Here is a 21,903-nt window from a genome sequence, read left to right on the forward strand (position 1 = left end):
TAAATTCTTCCAATTGATTCACACCGGCATCTGCCCAATTTATGATATTATAAACGAGCATATATATATATATATATATATATATATATATATATATATATATATGTATATATATCAGGCAACTGTTAATAAGATATTATCAGGCAAAATGTATACAGTCCCACTGTATCTCAATGCTATAACTAACCAACATATGACATAAAATTATAACAAAATGCACAATCATAATCATCATCTTAACAGCGACATGACTACTCTTTGGAGGACTTGTTGATGAGAGACTTGTCTAGTTCTTTGTCCCCACGGATCGCGAGTTGGAGATGCATGTGTTAGCAATATTACAATTAATATTGATAGAAATAAAAGACAAAAGTAAGGAAAATAAAATTTAGAACATAAACTGGAAATGAAAATAAAAAATAAAAAAGAGGTCGGCAAGGAAAATGAAGATTTTATAAAGTCTGGATTTTGTTTATTTATTTTAAAGAAAATAAGATAGTGGATTAGGAATAGGCCAATAGAGTAATACACACTATTTAACATGACACTATTGACCTATTCCTAATACATTCTAAAGATTTTATAAAGTCTGGATTTTGTTTATTTATTTTAAAGAAAATAAGATAGGGGATTAGGAATAGGTCAATAGGGTCATGTTAAATAGTGTATATATATATATATATATATATATATATATATATATATATATATACACTAGTCTGAAACACGTGATTCGCACGTGGTGTTTGTAGTTGTAATCAGTAAATAATTAAAATTTGTATGATTTAATTTACCAAATTTTTCTTCAATGCATGAGGTTATAAATGAATATTAAGATATCAAATATTTCAACCATACATAATAATTAGGGAGTTTAATTTTTTAGAGACTCTTATAATAATTGCAAACATTTTAAAGAAATATATAGTCAATGACATACTTTTAAAAAAAAAAAAAAATTGACATAAGTAAATAAAAAGCCAAAAGTTTGGTATCTTGATAGATAAATAGAAGTAATGAAAAATTAACAAACCAAAAAGTTTAAAAGTAGCTTAGGAAAACATGTTTTACTTAAAGTAACGGAAACGCGCTATGCGCATATGATTTTTGACATCATAAATAATAATTTTACGTAAAATTTATCTCTTGAAATATATAAATTTGGCACGAACCCTTAAAAAATATAAAAAAGATATATATATATATATATATATATATATATATAGTTGATGAGGTAAAAAATTAATTATCAATGAAATATTGAGAGACATAAAGAAAGAAATCAAAGATAATTAAAACATAAATGCATAGTTCTCATTGTCGATCTAAAATATACTTTAAAATACAACCAACTATTACATTTTTTTTTTCCATTGTCTAAACTCCAAATAAGCTAAGGAAAGGAAAGAATCGACACGAGCCGAATCCAAACAACAAAAGAACAATCAACAAAGCAAAACGAATAACATGTAAAATAAACTAGAGGTGCTTGACAGAAGTGTACGAGAGAGCACGGTAGGCAAGTAGAATCACGATCGTTTGACAGATCAATTGACGAGTAACACGCTATCGTGTAGAATCACGATTCATTGCTGGACAGAAGCTGCATAAAACAAAGAAAAAATTACGTACACAAAATCAGCAAGTGGCGATCGGAACCAATAATCAGCACATAGTGTAGATGGTTGTACAATAACACTGACCGTTGGATTTTTATCCTCTACACCATTTTTTTCCTAGAAGAAATTAAATAACATAAAATGAAGAGAAAATAAAAAATAAAAAACTGGGAAAAACCAAAGCAAGATACAACCTAAATCGTACTAGATCAGTCTTGAGAGAGAAAGGTCAGAGAAAGATAACTAAATAACCCCAAGGGGTTGGTCTAGTGGTAAGGGAGATTCTTGAATCCTCGTCTGTCCCTGGAACGCAACAATAGGAACCGCTGGGGTAGTCTCCCGGTCAATAATGCCAGGACCTCGTTGATTATAGTAGGGTTTAACTCGGACACCATGGTTATTAAAAAAAAAAAAAAAAAAATACAGCTGTTTTGTTAAACCCAAATCCCCCAGCAAGAATAAAGGAATTCATCCTCTACGCCAATTGACCTAATTCGCTGCTAACCTCTCTTTCAAAGATTGCAGTATCAGGCCAACACAGAATTGAACCATAAGATTCAACACAAAGTCAAATTTCAATTTTGAGCACGGTTCAAACGAAGTCATACCAAATTTGGTTTTTCAACTAAATATTTTGTATCAGAGAATCACAAACCCAGGACAATATCGTGTCCAATGTTGACAACAAAACACAAAATTCACGGCCGTAATAACTACATCGCTAATTGCAAAAAAAGAAAATTGACCTGAAAAACGAGGAAATTGCGAGCCTTGACGAGGATACGCGCGATACTCGCTAGCGCCGGCGCTTGTGAGGCATAGGCAGAGGGAGAGTGAAGGTCATTGACTTGATGATGATGAGGTTGATGATTTGTTGCGCTAATTTCCTCCGATGCCACCGGATTATACCTAATTAAACAGGTTTCAAAATGTCAGAAGCACATTACATAAAATTTAAACGCACAACTAAGTGATTTGATAAACATAAAATGATTACCCTATTTGCAAAGAAGGGTTTGTGTCAAGAGGCTGGAACATCAAGCCTTGAGAGTGAGCGTGGTGAGAGCCGAACGACATGTCTTGCTCATGATCATTCTGATGACTCATTTCCCATGATTGTCGGAAGTTCATATTCCTAGCGCCGATCTCGTCCAGCTGATAATCATAAACTTATGTTACGTTGCATAATTTTCTTTTCAATTGAGATATCTAAACAAGCTGGCATGTTGTAAAGACATTTAGCTTTAAGGTTTGTTTGGTACCCGTGAGAAAAAAAAAATGAGAATTTATTGGATTTTTCTTGTGGTGCTTGGATTAGGAAAAAAAAAAAATATAGAGTAAAATAAATATTTGAGATAAAACTGAAAAGAAAATGTATAAGTACAATCGATATTTCAATTTTCGTAGACAACGAGAGGAATATAAAAATCCAAGAAAAACCACACAAGTGAAGGCTACACTACACGTCTCTATGTTCTCACTATCTTCTTTCTCTCTTCAAAGTTCAAAAACAATAGATAATTTTGATTTTTCCTCCTAGTCTCCTTCAAATTTAATTTTCTTCAAATAAGGAACTTTTGGGCCGGGATCATTTTTTTATTAATATATTTTGCTTTATTATATAGACGGTACCTTCATTGATAAGGCTCTGTTGGCTTCTATTAACGTATGTTCCTGCATTTGATCAGTTATACGACAATCAAATATGTCAAATATACAAAGGAGTTTAAATGCTCAGTATAATATATATATATATATATATATATATAGGTACTGAAAAAGATAAAGGGTTATGTCAATGTAAAAGCATACTCTGCTCTGTAGATCACTACGCTGGTCAAGCATAAATTGGGTCTGCAAAATGGATTAAAATATTTGATTTATTAAATATTCTAAACTTTGATCTAATATATTTGCAAAACCATCAAATGTAATCAAAATATAAAACAAAGCGCTCACACACATACAAACATATAATAATAAAAATATAAAAAATGCATGCATGTACACATACATATACTGTGTGTATGTGTATATATATATACAGTTTAGTTGGTTACCCTGGTTGACCTAACTTGCTTGGGAGAGGTCTCAAGTTGACGCTCAATCTGTTCAAGTTCCTTTGTATTTAGAGGACCCAAGTCTTCCCCAAGGAGGTTTCTACAGTGACGCCACATATGTCAAGAAAACTCAGATATACATGAATCGGCGACAAAATTGCCCAAAAAAAAATTAAATCAATAATCAAATATTCTTACAGACTGCTGCATAATTTATTAACGTAATATATATTTATATAAATAATTACCTCTGAGTTCGTTGATGGGACTCAAATCTACCTTTCAGTTTCAAGTATTCCCTGTAGCTACTCTGCTATACAGTACACACATCACGTCAAGAAACGACCCCATATCTAATAATATATACATTTAATATATTAATGTGTGTGTATATATATATTATATATATATATATATCATTTGCAAGAAGAACAATATATATTTTAAAAAATGACCTCGAGTTCTTTGCCAGGTCGACTGACTTCCACAGCGCCATAACTGCACTTTTGGTACCGTTCCAGGGTTTTGAGCATGCTATACACATACATACAAACACCAAATATATTATACCACATTTCAAGTCTTATATATGCAAATTACTTCAAAGTAATGTCTCCAGTTCTTATGATATTTAAAGTCTGTAACTTGCTTCAAAAACCATGTTTTAATTGTATTAATTTCTGTATAGCTGTTTTAGCGCAAGGCTCAGTCAGTATAATAATGATATAAAAAAATCAATATTCTCTATATGTTAAAATTAAACTGTGTTTGAGCTAAAGCATAAAGCGAGAACGTGACTGACGAACAACGGAAAGATTTCATCAGAAGTGACAAGACGGGATTCAGAAGAGTGTGAGATCTAATGAAAACTTGCTGTAATTAATGGTAATATTAAGCTATGGACCGTAAGTCTAAAATTAGACACTACAGTGAATAACAATATCTTAAAGTGTAAATAATAAGTACAGGTCAAATGTCAATCATGATGCAAGGCCTTCAGTTTTTGTTCACAGGTTCATTGATCTTTTTAGGTATCCGAGAGAGTCTTCTCTGCGTATTACAATTGCATGTGCAAAGATAAATACTAATTTAAATTTTTTTAAACCAAGAAGTTATAATGGAGTAAAGTTTATCTTTCCAGTCAAAATAGATACTACGGATTACAGCTTTGTGTACATATACAAGTGCCTGTTTTATGTGACTATGTAAAATATATAGATATATATATATATATATGTATCATAAACTATATATCTTAAATAAAATAATTAATTATTAACATTTTTATCCAACAATATAGTTAAAATAAAATTAAAAAGGGCCTGGTTATTCTACTCAAAATCAAGCTGGAGAAATATTATCTATCAAAATCCAGAATCTCGAGGTTAAGGGAAAATTTCAAGATGGGTGTATATTTATATAGACAAAAAAGAAACACTCACTTTTCCACAGATCTATTGCTAAAGTGATGATCCCAAAACGAAACATAAGGTCACCAAAAACACAGGAAAAAAGCTAGTTTGTTTATTATAAGATCTAATCAAAACATATATACACAAACATGAACTATTAATTATTATTAAAAAAAAGCCTTAAATTAAAAGCGATATAAATTTCATATATTCCACACATACATACACAAAACAAAAAAAAACAAAAAAAAGGGTTAAAGGAGTGTTTTAAAATGTTAGATAAATTCAGATCAAAAAAATTACGGCAATAAAAATACATACAAAAAATTCCATTAAATTTCAAATATTCCACAAATAAAAAGCTAGTTCAAGGAGTGTGTTGAAATGTAAAACAAGGTGAGATCAAGCAACAGATTAGAGCAATATATATAAATCTAACTAGATCTCGGAGGTACAATGTCTATATATGCTAAAAAGAATAGTTTTCCGACGCACATATAGATATGTATATATATATATATATATGCGTGTGTGTGTGTGTAGAGGATGTATATAGTATATTTACCTATTGCTGCTACAAAACTCGTAGAGCTTTCCACGGTTAGAGAAGACGATGAGAGCAACCTCGGCTTCGCAGAGAACAGAAAGCTCATAGGCTTTCTTGAGAAGACCATTCCTTCTCTTCGCAAACGTCACTTGTCTGTTTATCTTGTTCTCTATTCTCTTCAGCTCTACTCTTCCTCTTCCCATTTTCTTTCTTTTTTTTTTTTTTGAAAACATTCCCATTTTCTTTCTCTAAATCTATTTAATTCTAACTTCTCTTTTCGTCTATGTTTTCTCACCAAATCTCCGATCCACAACTTTTCTCTTTCCTTCTTATTCTATATATCACATAATAATAAAACATTAATTTCTCGATCAAACCAAAGGAATTAGTACTAAAACTATCATTTGTTGCTCTCTCCTTTGAGTTTTGGGTTACCTCGTGAGTCTTCTTTTCTGCTTCAGAACCAAACTTGTATCCAAATCCGTGAATAGCAACACAAAGTTGGATTCGAAGTTGAAACCCTAGCTCAGAGAGAGAGAGAGAGAGAGAGAGAGAGAGAGAGAGAGAGAGAGAGAGAGAGAGAGATAATTGGTTTCATGTAAACCCTCTTTCCTTATAGTAACCTTCTTGTCACTCTTTTAACGTCAAAGAAAAAAGTACTAAGACCACGCGTGTTAACAGCGCGTGCTTGACCGCGCGAGATATTTTTATGGTCATTTCGCCAACTGGTCCCACGTGTTCATTTATTATTGGACTTCCCTTTCGCTGGGTCAAGGTAATTCGTTGCCGTGACCACTATGCCCTTGCGAAGATGAATTGCCTAACCGTGCAAAACTTTGGTAGCGGAATTCGGTTTTAATGTTTTCAGATTTATGATTTAATCTATTGTGAGCTATTGTACTTGTTTTTTCTATTACATACATATATGATGTAATTACAGTACAGTTTTATGGGAAAAAGGTCAGAAAAAAGTGGGATTGAATCAAATATTTCACCAAGAGGAAAAAAATAAAATAAAAAGTAAGAATTATAAACTACCAGGGACTGCATCATAAATTTATAGATTATGATGTTATGCATATCTTAAAACAAAAATGATATGTGTCTATATTTTGAACGTATCATAACCTAAATAAGCTTGAGATGAAAGAGTATATTCCAAATGAAGGCGTAACGACAAGTCAAACTTGTTTGCATACATATTATATGTATACTAACTTATATATACAAATTATAGTACATTTGTGAGAGGGCGAGAAGTAAACTATATATATTCAAATATTACATACATGGAAAACTGACTTCATTTCATGATTCATTGACACGAAGGTACATCGTTTCGAGATCACGAGGAACTGAAAAAAAATACTCCACTATAACTATTTAAATTAGTATTTTCCTAATGAATTTGCTTTAATGGGATCACTGTAATAAAGTAAGTGGATCCTTAATAAATTATCCCACGTATGATTTTTGACCATTTATTCGAAGTGCACTCAAGTTAAAATTGTAGGAAATTCAAAAAAAAAAATTAAATTTTTTGCCATAGTTTCAATTATGCTAAATAGTAATTTATAAAATATATAAAGGGTTAGGTTAAAGATATGTTCATCGATAGTAATTAACCAGTAGGGTTGGATTAGATTTCACTTTTGAATCTGATCTATAATATCTAGTGATTTTCACTTCTTTAACACTCTCTCTCTCTCTCTCTCTCTCTCTATATTTTTTTGTCTTATTGTTACCAGCTTTCTCTTACCTAATTATATTTAAAGTAGAAAATGTTTGGATTTGACCAAACAAGCTATTAGTAATACAGCGATATGGTGTGGGAGATTTGGATAGATATTCTGGTGAGCTTTATGGCCTAATTTTGTGTAGCTTTATATAAATCAGAGGGTCTTTTCTACTAACCCTAGCTCTAGTTTATTAGTCGCTCAATATGGTCTGATGAAATTTTCATTACAGTACCAAAAAAAATTATGTAGCACATAATATGCGACTCTTTAAATCTGCTCCACAATTGCTAAAAATAACATAAATATATCGTATATATACAATTTTTATAATATATTTTTATATTGACTAGATTTTTACTTATTTTCTTTTGACTGGAATCCTACCTCTTGTTAATTGGCTGGATATAACTGTTTAGAAATAAAAAGATTTTATGTATACTTTAAATATTTATTTTCAAAGTATGTTAAAACCTAGATTAAGTATTTATAATCGATCTAGTGTTATACAATTTCTTACAATAACAAAATCAAAGCTGCATATTAGTACATTGGATTCCAAGCCTAATTTTATATTAAATTAAGTAATTACAAATAACACGTGTGCTTCTATGAAGATCAATTTAACTTGCTTCCAATGGCTTTTCCACTTATGGTTTTAGCACGTCTGAACTTATATCAATGGAATTATCACATTTTTTATTGCAATTTACACGCTCAAAAAATGTGTAAATTGCGATAAAAAATGTTATCACTCCATCGAGACAAGGTACAATATGCTAGAATCGTAGGATATATAAATGTTATTTTTAGGATTTGTACAATTATTTTTAGGATTTGTACAATAGATATGAAGGATCACATATTATGAGTTACAATATGTTACAGCCATAAGTAAAAATAATAATAATAGTAGTTATTATTATTATAATTAAATATTGTCAAAGTAATAAAAAAAAAGGTAACGTGTGTGTGTGTTACGCATTATTTGGTAAGGTAAACATATATCAAATATTATCGAAATCATAATTTATTAATCTAAAAAATATAAGATACGATTATATAATGGAAAGAGCATTGGTAAGATAGTCGGGGATTTTTTTTATTATTATTTGGTAGGTTTTATAGCGATGTAAGACCCTAATAAATTACATCAATGCCCCCTCAACTATGTCACTCGTAACGTTTCACCCCCTCTAATATGAAACCGTACACCAGAGACCTTGAAATCCTACAGCGTAACGAACAACCTCCTTCTGTCAAATTCTACTTGACGGTGTGAAATTATTAAGGGTAAAAAAGTATTTTTTTGTAAGTATACATTAAAAAAAGTGAAAATAAAAAATGATACCAGCTTTTTTTTTTTTATCAAATAAACCAAAGTCATCCAAATAAGCACGAACTCCATGGACGAGACACCACCGATTTTTTTTTTCCAATCCCCCTGCCTATGTTTAATAGAATTTAAACATTTGTTTTTTTTTTAACTGTTGCAATCCAAATTTACTTAAATAACTTTGAAGAGTCCATAATTTATAATTCAAAATTAGCTCCATGGGAGTATATTGGTGATTCGGTGGGACTACTTGGGTCTCTTTCTTCATCGCCAAATTCGGCTTTACCTGGTAGAATATTTATTTCTATTTGTGCCACTTCTGCAAATTTGGCACGAAGCTCGGAACTCGTTGCCGATTCATTTGCGTCGAAGCTGTTTGAATTGCTCGACATGCTCTTCTTGCTCGCGTTCTTATGGTTGTCTTCGCCGCGAGGCTGCTGCGAAGGTTGAGGCTCACGCTCGCCACAGAAGCGTCGTCGTGGGAATCGCTGCTTTTCAGTGGTTTCTCGTCCATGGAGTTTGTGCAGAGAAAGTGTTCGACGAAATGTCTTAGAGAAAGATACCAACTTTTTTGGGTGTTAAAAACAGATGTGGGATGGTACAGGTTGGTCGTGGAACGAGGCGGTCAAAGAGCTAGAGTCGCGGGAGCCAAGTAAATAATTAGGAAGGGTTACATTTAGAGTTAGACTGTGAAAACTTTGTTAAAAAATCGCTCGTGTTTTAGTTTTGAGTCCATTTTTTTCTTCTTCTTGATTCTCTTTATTAACCCCTATGTCCCTGAAAATACAGCTTATAAGGAAAAAAAAAAAAGAAAAAAAAACTCAGATGGAGAGAGAGAGATTGTCATAAAATAAATAAATAAATAAATAAGTAAGGGTATTTAGGTAAATTTATTGTCCAACACAGAAGTTACTCTTAAATGTTACTCCACGTAAGCATAAAATCTGTTAAATATTTAACAGAAGGAGATGTTCGTTACGCTGTAGGATTTCAGGGTCTCTGGTGTACGGTTTCATATTAGAGGGGGTGAAACGTTACAAGTGACATAGTTGAGGGGGCATTGATGTAATTTATCCTTAATTTTTTGGGGAGCGTTGAATATATTTCTAGTTAAATAATTTGTAAGTGTAGAATTCCGGGGATTAGGAGTTGACGTGTTGGTCAAGCTTCCTTGTTTTTAGGAGTTGTTAGCCGAGTTAGCTTAGGAAATAAGTTACAACCGGATCCTAGTTTATAGCTGATAAGGTTGTTGTTAGTTCAGCTATTTTTACTCTTCTAATTCATGTATTTAAGCACAAGTAATTAATGAGAATGATCATCGAGTTAGCCTCACAAACACTAGCCCTTTCTTCATGGTATCAGAGCAGTGTTAAACCTCGATCCAGAAATGACTAAATACGGTCAATCACACGCCCTAGCATCATCATCTGAAACCCCTTCCATAGCCGATCAAAATCCTTACACCATCACTAGCCATAAGCTCAATGACCAAAACTACCTTCAATGGTCCCAGTCAGTCCAAATGTTCATCTGTGGTCGCAGCAGAGACGATTACCTCACCGGAGAAGCCAAAGCTCCAAAGGCAGATGATCCAAAATTCAAAATTTGGAAGCCTGAGAATAACAGGGTCATGTCATGGCTAGTAAACTCTATGATGCCAGAGATCAGTGAGAATTTCCTACTCTACTCCACTGCATCTGAAATTTGGGAGGCTGTACGTGTCACATTTTCAGATTCAGAAAACACATCAGAGCTGTTTGAGACAGAAAATCTCCGTCATGATGCAAAGCAAGGAGATGCCTCAGTCACTCAATACTTCAGCACACTAACAAGACTATGGCAGAGAATTGATGTCTATGATCAACACAAGTGGAGTTGCCCTGGAGACTCCCTTCTCTATGCTAAAATCTTGGAAACTAAACGTGTGTTCAAGCTCTTATCAGGTCTCAACAAGGAACTAGACGAGGTCAGAGGGAAAATCTTGAGTATCAAGCCACTGCCAACCATCAGAGAAGCATTCTCAATGGTCAGACATGAAGAGAGCCGGAGAAATCTTATGATGACTTCACAGCTCACCTCAGCCTCGACAAGCCCTCATGATAGCTCGGCCTTGGTAGGACATGAAGAATCCCAAGCCTTTGCTGTCAAGACACCCTGCAACAAAACAAAGAAAGGAAGACCCTACTGTGATCACTGCAAGAAGCCGGGACACACACGTGAGACGTGCTGGGAGATCCATGGGAAGCCAGCAAACTGGAAGCCATCAAGATACTTAAAGGACCCGGAGACACAAGCCAATTCAGCATCCTCAAGCCCCTTCAGTCTTGAGCAACTTGAGATGCTCACATGCCTCATCAAAAAAGCCAGCCAACAAGGTGACTCGCCTACAACTGGTCTGATGGCTCAAAGAGGTACAATACTTGAGGCCATTCAAGCCTTAACAGCATACCATGTGACTACTAATCTCTCAATTGTGTGGATCATGGACTCTGGGGCATCAGATCACATGTCTAGCAATGTCCACCTATTCTCCAATTATACTCCATGTAATGAGAATTTGTATGTCACAATAGCCGATGGATCAAAGGCTTTGGTAGCTGGGATTAGTTCAGTAAAAATCACCAATCAACTCACATTGAGTTATGTTTTACATGTACCTAAGTTACACTGCAATTTACTATCTGTGTATAAGGTAAATAAGGACTCATATTGCCTAACTATCTTTGATGATGTGTCTTGTGAAATTCAAGAAAAGAAATCCGGGATGACGATTGGCAGTGCTGAAATGTGTGGTGGCCTCTACCTCATCAAGACAAGCACTGAAACCAACAAGATTGCCTCAGCTTCAATCCTCAAAAATGAGTCAGCTTTCTCTCAAGCAGATAGAAACATTATGTTGCATCACTATCGCTTAGGCCACCCTAATTTCATGTACCTCAAGAAAATGTTTCCCAAATTATTCATCAATAAAGATACAAATTTGTTTCAGTGTGATGTGTGTCAATTATCAAAGCATACTCGTAGTACTTATATCCCTAAGCAATATGTTCCATCAAAACCTTTTTCTGTTATACATAGTGACATGTGGGGTCCTTCAAGAGTGAAAAATCTAAATGGTGCTAGGTGGTTTCTAACCCTCATTGATGATCACACTAGAATAATTTGGGTATACCTTATGAAAGACAAATCTGAGGCTAGCTCAATCATCATCCAGTTTCACAAGATGATCAAAAACCAGTTCACCACAGACATTCAAATCATACATTCAGATAATGCCAAAGATTATTTCAATGCACAACTCAACACTTACTGTCAGTCTCAAGGCATCATTCACCTTAGCTCATGTGTCCAAACACCTCAACAAAATGGCATTGCTGAGAGAAAAAACAGACACCTATTAGAAGTAGCTAGGTCCCTTATGTTTACCTCACATGTACCAAAATACCTCTGGGGAGAAGCCATTCTAACTGCCACATACCTCATCAATAGGATGCCCTCAAGAGTCCTAGGATTCAAATCACCATGTGAGAAACTGAGAGAATCCTTTCCAACAACTAGGCTCATATCCACTATCTCACCTAAGGTCTTTGGATGCTCTGTCTTTGTACACACATATGATCACAGCAAATTGGACCCTAGGTCCATCAAATGTATCTTTATTGGCTATTCTTCCACTCAAAAGGGATACAAATGCTACTCACCTCAAAACAAGAAAACCTATATGTCACCTTCCATGAAACCTCACCATACTATGACTCATCTGAAAGACTCATAGAAACCCTAAGCACACCACTCCAACACACTCAGTCCATGCCTACTACCATAAACATCATAGACACCATACCAGATCCACAACAAGAGCCTCACCTCACAGATGAATCCCACCAAGATTAAATACCACAACAGACACACACACTCCAGCACTCCCATGAGACATCACCTGATGAATCCTTAATCAACATCATAGATGAATCAGATCAATGTAACATTAGTCCTGAAAGACCTGCAAATAGTACTATTGACAGTGAAACAGGTCTTGATCTTCCTATTGCCTTGAGAAAGCCATCAAGAGCATGTGGTCCATACCAGATAGAAGACTTCATCTACTATGGGAATCTCTCCACCAAGTATCAAGCATTCCTGACTCAACTGGATCAAGTCACCACACGAGATACAATTGAAGAAGCAATGTCAATCCCTGAATGGAGAAAAGCTGCAATGGATGAGATAGAAGCCCTAGAGAAAAACAAGACCTGGAGCATTGAGGAACTACCAAGAGGAAAGATAATAGTGGGGTGTCGATGGCTGTTCACAGTTAAATACAAGTCAGATGGCTCAATTGAAAGGTACAAAGCTCGACTTGTAGCCAAGGGATATACTCAGTCCTATGGAACTGACTACCAAGAGACATTTGATCCTGTTGCTAAACTAAATACAATCAGGATCATTATGTCCATTGCATCAAACTTGGATTGGCCATTGTATCAGTTAGACGTCAAAAATGCCTTTATGAATGGCACTCTAGAGGAAGAGGTCTTTATGGACTTGCCCCCGAGATTTGAAGGTGATCATGAAAGCAAGGTCTATCACCTCCACAAGTCCATCTATGGCCTCAAACAGAGTCCACGAGCCTGGTTTGGACGCTTCACAAGAGTCCTCCAGTTCAGACAAAGCCTTGCAGACCACACCTTGTTCACCAAGCATTCAGCTCAGGGAAAATGTACCATCCTCAGTGCTTATGTGGATGATATAATTCTCACAGGTGATGATGAAGAAGAGATCATGAAGGTCAAACAGGTTCTGGCTACTGAGTTTGAAGTCAAAGACCTCGGAGAGTTGAGATATTTCCTAGGCATGGAAGTAGTAAGGTCCAAGATTGGAATATCAGTGTCCCAGAGGAAGTACACACTGGATCTACTCAAAGACACAGGAATGCTGGGGTGCAAACCTGCTGATACTCCAATGGATTCAACTGTGAAGCTACTAAAGAGCAGCACTGAGAAGAGAGTGGACAAAGGTCAATACCAAAGACTTGTTGGGAAACTTATCTATCTGGCTCACACAAGACCAGATATAAGTTTCTCAGTAAGCCTGGTGAGCTGCTTCATGAATGACCCTTCAGAGATTCACATGGAAGCTGTAATGAGAATCCTCAGATATCTCAAGGCTACACCAGGAATGGGATTGATGTTCAAGAAACAAGCAAGCCGTGAGATCCAAGTCTTCAGCGATGCAGATTGGGCAGACTCAAAGACTGACTCGAGATCCACCTCAGGCATGTGCTCATTTGTCTGGGGAAACCTGGTTACTTGGAGGAGCAAGAAGCAGTCAGTTGTATCCAGAAGTAGTGCTGAGTCTGAGCTGAGATCTTTAGCTCATGGAGTGTGTGAAGGAATCTGGCTAAAGAAGCTGCTCGAGGACTTGAAGATCAAGATAGATGGTCTAGTGAAGATATTGTGTGACAACAAGTCAGCAATAAGTATGGCTAAAGACCCTGTCCAACATGACAAGACAAAACATGTTGAAATTGATCGCCATTTTCTGAGTGAGAAGATTGAAGAGATGTGATCTCCATGCTATATGTAACTTCTGCAGATCAAGCTGCTGACATATTTACCAAGCCATTGTCACGTCAACTCTTCACCAACAATTGTTCCAAGCTCGCCTTAATTGACATCCACCAGCGAGCTTGAGGGGGAGTGTAGAATTCCGGGGATTAGGAGTTGACGTGTTGGTCAAGCTTCCTTGTTTTTAGGAGTTGTTAGCCGAGTTAGCTTAGGAAATAAGTTACAACCGGATCCTAGTTTATAGCTGCTAAGGTTGTTAGTTCAGCTATTTTTACTCTTCTAATTCATGTATTTAAGCACAAGTAATTCATGAGAATGATCATCGAGTTTCCCTCACAAACACTAGCCCTTTCTTCAGTAAGTATTTTAAAGAGTTTTACAGTTTCTAGCTAATTTGTTTACAAATGTCAAACGTATCAATATGATAATTTTTAAAGTCTCGGACTGTTATATAGCTAGCTTCCATTATTGTGTTTTTCTTTAGGAGAAGACAGTGAGAGATCAGAACAACATGCTTGAAAAACAGGTTTAATGTTTTGAAAAACAAGTATAATTATTAATATGATCATATAATGTATCAACATGCTTGTTAACCGGTATTTTAATTTATGTATCTCAGATTACAAATTAGATTTTTTAACTGTGGTAAAAACATATACTATATAGACAATCAAAATTAAAGGTAACACTTAAATGTAGAAAGAGAGACTGATGGAGGAAATTTTGTACTGAAAGTTTATAATTTTGTGGTATTATGTATACTATAATAAAAAAAACTATTCTTTTGGATTAATTAACAATAGATCAAGGAAAAGGAGAAAAACGTTGAGCAGATGCAATGGGAGACACAAACCCATGTGACAAATTCCTCCTTTATGATTCCTCCGACTCCAATTAATTCCTGCTTGAATATGGGGTAAGTAAATATATATATATATATATATATATATATGTATATATATATATACCACACACGCACACACATATCATCCTTACCCTGAAATATCTTATATAAGTTGCTCTAGCTAAAATTCCAAATAACTTGTAATTATATCAAACTTGTCAAATGGCGTATCATTTGTATATTTAGAAATGTATGGTAATAATTGAATATATAACTAGTCACCTAAGAGTTGTTGGCCAGTGCTAATGTTATGCCTTAGTAAAAAAATGTTGGCGTTAAGTTCAAGTCCCTAGAAAGTAACCATTTAGCAGTTGTCAAGTTTACCAAAGGTTGTGAGGCATGAACGAGACCTATATGGCTAAACTAAGCCCTATTTTTAAAGTATATATTACAGCTAGTCAAAGACAATTTTTTGTTGAATAATATTAATGATATTCTTTTTTTTTAGTTGAATATTAATGATATTCAGTAGTATATAATCATTTAATAAGATATTGTATTGTAGACAAAATGACAACACTTTGGCATCTGCCTATTACTCTTTTCGAAACTTGACAATTTACCCTATACATGGTAATAGTATATAGCACTTACACTTTTATTGTTTTTATAAATGTACTAGGGAAAACTTCATAACGTTTATTTAAATACTGTAATTATTATTTATTGCTCATTTACTAACTACATAATTCCAAGTTATATGATAATAATATTTTTATAAAATTTATTATTTTTTTTATTTTTAAATCTATGTCAGACCTTTTGGAGGGGCTATATCATTATTTTTAATGATACTATTACTATTATTACAATTTGTTGCAGCCGAATGTACAATAGCAACGACGAAACCCCAGAGGCTGAAAGGAGAAGCGATCTAGACCTAATCCTCGAACCACTCTATTCGTGCCACCTTGGATGCTTTGCAGGTTCAAATATGTAATATAAAAATCAAAGAGTTTCTGTTCAAGTCTATATATATATATATATATATATATATATATATATATATATATATATATATATATATCGCTGAGTGTGATTTTTTTGGTTTTGTTTTTGGGAAAATGTTGGAGTCCTATATTGGCCTGCCATTCTTCTATGTCTAGTTAATGTAATAAAACTAAGTAAAGAACCTTTATATGCCATGTGATGATGACATGAGAGATACATTAAAAAGAACTCATGCTATGAAATTATGAGTTTCGTAACTTTTTTTTATTTGTTATATGGTCAAGAATAGCATGAATGTAATGTTATTTGTTTTTTTTTTCTTTCTTGTTTATTCAATCATAGATACGCATTAGTTTAAGGTAAATATATTTTAAAATTTGATCTTCAAAAAACCATGTCAATGTAGTTTAGAATTTAGGCAGGCCCGCCCAGTAGAGATGAAAGAATAATTTTCAATAATGAATATATAGATATTCCTGAGCTAGGTTTAGTGTTTTTTGTGTGTGTGTGTGTGTGTGTGTGTGTGTGTGTGTTGAAAACTTGTATGCTGTAGATATTGAAACATATGAGTGGGTCTTATATACAATCTACTCGTTGTAAACACAAGGACATCCATATTTAAGTATATGTATAGTATAGCTATAGGCTATAGCCAATCTGTGTGAAACCCGAAAATAGTCATTAATAATTTTATATACATGAAAATGTTGTTGTACATCTCATTTAATGAAAAAAAAATGTTCTTCAAAAAAAAAAAAAAAAATGGCTTTAGGTATATAAATATTCCTATATAATCTTAAACTTGGTGATCTGTTCCACCCCAATATATATATATATAACAAAAACAAAACAACCTTAAATTATTTTTGCCGTTTTGTAGAGGGGCTAGTGTAGCCTAACTTGTCCTGAGAGACTCGTTTGTATATTTTAGCTAAGTTTTCTGACGGACTCGAGATGTTGTGTATATTTTGGGCCTTAATTATCATTAAGCTTATTAATCTCTAAGCCTACAAATAAAGCCGTCGGCCAAGCTGACTCTAAGATTATTTTAGCCTTAAAAGCGAATTTATTTAGACCTACTTAATGTGATCGGGCTTAAAATATATTTATGTTTGAAACCTAAACGTTTGTTTGACCTCCTTAAAGCTGGTCAAGTGAACTTTATGAGATGTTGTGCGACCCTATTTTTTATAGGAAAAATTATATAAAATAGCCATATAAAATTATAATGATTAGCAAAATAATCAAAATTTCAACTTTTCAGTAAAGTAGCTAAATTTATATTTTCAAATTTTTTTTTTACAATAAAGATTAAAAAATTTTACGATTATTATAAACAATTTATCACTTTCAAAAAAATTATTGCACATTTTGGCTATTTCACTAAATTAAGATAAAATTTGGCTATTTTGCAAATTTATAACTTTAAATTGGCTATTTAGCTACATCACCCTATTTAATATTATTGATACCACTCAAAAATTAGAAAAAATAATTCATATTATTAAAAATGGTATGAGATTTTTGTCTCGATACCATTTAAGAGGTGAGACGGGGTTGAGATCCTCATTGAGTCATATTCAATGCCGTTTCATTGTATTTTTAAGTTGTATTTGTATATTTTTTTTTTACTTATTTAAGTTAATTTGAAATGAAGTAATTAATAATAAAGTGAAAGAAAATTAAAATATGAGACTCTTGCAACCATAAATATCTATTGTTATCCATGTGTCTCAAGCACTTGAAATGGTTCGTTGGGCCCTCGGAAAGTCTCCGGGTCAGCCCAGATAAACCACACGGCACAGAGGGATCGTCGGGCCTCCGAACAGCCGGTGACCGTCCAGGCGCCAACCCCTCGGCCTTTGGGATGACCGGCCGTGCCGACCTATGTTGGGTAGTGTTGTGATGGATTTTTCCTCACCCGAAAAAACATTAAGGCCCAACCCAAAAATAAAGAAAGCACGGCGAGTACAGCCCAAGGAACAAGGTGGGAAGACACGTGGCCAAGTTCGCTCACGTCACGTGTCCATAAGTGTTGAACCAAAAAATGGCTTAACATTTCGGCGCTAGAAGGAGGGGATCCCGAGAACAACCACGTACGGGCTCTCCATCAGCAAAAACATTCCTTTCTTAGGTACCAAGAACTCCCGCTACATCAAGAAGTCAACATGTCGAACCGCGCAACCGTCTCCGAGAGTGGCGCTCCCCGGCGAACAGAGAGCGTGGCGCTCCACACGCGAGCGGCCAGGAAGCATCCCCGGCGGGCGCAGGTCCATCGACGGGCGCAGTACCGACGGCCGACCCGAGCGCCGCCAATGCGGCGAACCCCGCCGGGTCGGTATTCATCGAGCGAGACGACCGGATGGAATGCCTCGAGAACAGTCTATTCTTGCTGGCGAGTGAATTCGCAATAGACAGGGGGGAGCGGGCCATGAGGCGTCACGCCCGGGAGAGAAGCGGACGGGGGCGAGATGTCTACTCGGGGAGTCACGAAAAAGACGGTCAGGACGACGCGCCCGATCCGAGCATACAAGACATCGAACACAACCACCAAGAGGAGCGACGGACGGCCCACGAGCAGGTACCGCAGCGCTCGGAGACTCGCCGCGACGAGGGGCAAAGAGACCCACGAGCGCAGCCTCGCGCCACCTTACCCCAGGCGTCCTGCTCTGCAGCCGGAGCAGGGACCGAGTCGCGAAGGTCCGCCTTCGAACGTCTAGGATTGGGGGAGGAAGTCGCCGACAGTGGGGACGCGAGGAGGTTCTCACCGCCGCGACGCGCCAGGGCGTCTAGAGCCAAACGTGGACTTGAGGCGCCACCTCAATGCAAGATGGGAGATCCCTAGGCGCCAGCCTGCCCCGGAGACCCATGAGCCGCATGAGGTTGCTCCCCCGGCTACGACGACTCCGACGCCTCCGGCGCCGCACGCCACCCAGGCATCGAATGAGAGAGGGCGCACCACTAGGGTCGCGTCGGCCGCTACGCAGGTCAGGAACGACGAGTTGACCAACATGGTCAACGTGCTAAGGGAGGAAGTCCGAGAGCTGCGAGCGGCGCAGACAAGAACCCCCTTGGTGAGAAGCATGATCGAGGGCGTGGCTTTGCCATTCGCGGTACACGTGCTCGCTGACGACCCCCCTTTCCCATTTCGTAAAAGAGGCCTCGCCCGAACCTCTATTTCCATTTCGTAAAAGAGGCCTCGCCCGACCCCCCTTTCCCATTTCGTAAAAGAGGCCTCGCCCGACCCCCCTTTCCCATTTCATAAAAGAGGCATCGCCCGACCCCCCTTTCCCATTTCGTAAAAGAGGCCTCGCCCGAACCCCTAATTCCATCTCGTAAAGGGGGCCTCGCCCGAACCCCCTATTTCCATTTCGTAAAAGGGTCCTCGCCCGAACCCCCTCATTCCCATTTTCATAAAGTGCGCCTCGCCCGACCCCCTTTACTCCTACAGTACTCCTGCCCTAACTCCCACCACCTCACTATAAATATCCGAGACAAACACTTATCAAGGGCTTGCTTTTTCTCTCTCTAACCAGACTCTCTCAAAACCCCTATTCAACTATTTCTCTCACTAAAAACACCTTTGAGACCGAAATCAAGAACAAAGAGAATCAAAGCCACTCCACTCATATATTTTCACACAAAAACGAGGAACGATCTCCTTCCATTCTCTCTAGAGTGGGAGAGATAGGTTCACTCTCTCTCAAAACCCGAGGCTCCCGAGCCAAATTATATTCCCTCTACGATCGTGTCCAAGAGCTTGAGAAACCAATTCTCTCATTCTTCTTTCAATAAGAGGAATATCCCATTACAAATCTCACAGATTCGAAGACACGTGGCCAAGTCCTCTCACGTCACGTGTCCATAAGTGTTGAACCAAAAAATGGCTTAACATTTCGGCGCTAGAAGGAGGGGATCCCGAGAACAACCACGTATGGGCTCTCCATCAGCAAAAACATTCCTTTCTTAGGTACCAAGGAACTCCCGCTACATCAAAAAGTCAACATGTCGAACCGCCCAGCCGTCTCCGAGAGTGGCGCTCCCCGGCGAACAGAGAGTGTGGCGCTCCACACGCGAGCGCCCAGAAAGCCCCCCCGGCGGGCGCAGGTCCATCGACGGGCGCAGTACCGACGGCCGACCCGAGCGCCGCCAATGCGGCGAACCCCGCCGGGTCGGTATTCATCGAGCGAGACGACAGGATGGAACGCCTCGAGAACAGTCTATTCTTGCTGGCGAGTGAATTCGCAATAGACAGTGGGGAGCGGGCCATGAGGCGTCACGCCTGTGAGAGAAGCGGACGGGGGCGAGATGTCTACTCGGGGAGTCACGAAAAAGACGGTCAGGACAACGCGCCCTATCCGAGCATACAAGACATCGGACACAACCACCAAGAGGAGCGACGGACGGCCCACGAGCAGGTACCACAGCGCTCGGAGACTCGCCGCGACGAGGGGCAAAGAGACCCACGAGCGTAGCCTCGCGCCCCCTTACCCCAGGCGTCCTGCTCTGCAGCCGGAGCAGGGACCGAGTCGCGAAGGTCCGCCTTCGAACGTCTAGGATTGGGGGAGGAAGTCGCCGACAGTGGGGACGCGAGGAGATTCTCACTGCCGCGACGCGCCAGGTCGCCAGGGCGTGTAGAGCCAAACGTGGACTTGAGGCGCCACCTCAATGCAAGATGGGAGATCCCTAGGCGCCAGCCTGCCCCGGAGACCCATGAGCCGCATGAGGTTGCTCCCCCGGCTACGACAACTCCGACGCCTCCGGCGCTGCACGTCACCCAGGCATCGAACGAGAGAGGGCGCACCACTAGGTTCACGCCGGCCGCTACGCAGGTCAGGAACGACGAGTTGACCAACATGGTCAACGTGCTAAGGGAGGAAGTCCGAGAGCTGCGAGCGGCGCATACAAGAACCCCCTTGGTGAGAAGCATGATTGAGGGCGTGACTTTGTCATTCGCGGCACACGTACTCGCTGACTACACTGGGGGAAGCTTCCGCCCGCCCGTCATGCCGCTCTACGACGGAAGCACAGACCCTCTTTACCACATTCACCAGTACCAGACCAACATGAGGATGGCGGGACAATCCCCGTCAACAATGTGTCAGGCATTCTGCATCACCCTCACCGGTACCAAGTTCGAGTGGTTCCAAAGGCTCGGACGAGGGTCCGTGCAATCATTCGAAGACCTCCGGGAGAGGTTCCTCACTTGCTTCTCCGCCTCACTGATCCAGAGAAAGGAAAAATCATACATCCTAACGATCAAACAGTGCGGCTCCGAGACGCTCCAACACTACCTTAATCGGTTCATCGAGGAGTCCAACAAGGTGGACGATTACGAGGATGGCGACGCTGTCTACGCCTTCATTGATGGCCTACGAACCGGCGACCTTTTGACGTCGCTGGTAAAGCAGCGACCTGCTACGATGACAGAGCTCATATCACAAGCCACCCAGGATATCTCCATCGAGGAGTACTACAAGTGTCGGAGAATCCGCGAGAGGGGAAACCGGCGTAAGGACGAGGATGAGGTCGACGACGACTAGCGAAGAAAGAAGAGCCGGAGCCCCAACACCGCGGTCTCGAACGTCCGACCCCCGCCAAGACAGAGACCCCTACTAGTCGAGAAGTTCCAGAGGAACACCGACTTCACACCACTCAAAACGACACCGGATCGAATTCTGGCCTTGCACCTAGGAAATGTTCACCGAGCCCCGACCCTTGGCGAAGGACCCCTCGAAACGCAACAAGAACAAGTACTGCCATTTCCACAA

General features: G+C 38.2%; 1 protein-coding gene across 1 annotated transcript; it reads right to left on the bottom strand.

Moving 5' to 3' along the window:
- Positions 1 to 1,579: 1,579 nt before the first annotated feature.
- LOC149388714 (agamous-like MADS-box protein MADS2) lies at positions 1,580 to 5,878 on the bottom strand. The gene is made up of 9 exons (XM_089622495.1): positions 5,657 to 5,878; positions 4,135 to 4,213; positions 3,928 to 3,989; positions 3,680 to 3,779; positions 3,432 to 3,473; positions 3,252 to 3,293; positions 2,617 to 2,774; positions 2,366 to 2,528; positions 1,580 to 1,603 (listed from the first exon to the last, which is right to left on the bottom strand). Exons 1-9 carry the CDS (start codon positions 5,875 to 5,877, stop codon positions 1,580 to 1,582), a joined length of 891 nt encoding a protein of 296 aa, XP_089478621.1. The 5' UTR covers position 5,878.
- Positions 5,879 to 21,903: the final 16,025 nt, after the last annotated feature.

The sequence above is a fragment of the Urtica dioica genome, chromosome 8 (assembly GCF_054948205.1).
Source record: "Urtica dioica subsp. dioica isolate 48M chromosome 8, U.dioica_male_clone48M_v1_H2, whole genome shotgun sequence".
Lineage (NCBI taxonomy): Eukaryota > Viridiplantae > Streptophyta > Magnoliopsida > Rosales > Urticaceae > Urtica > Urtica dioica.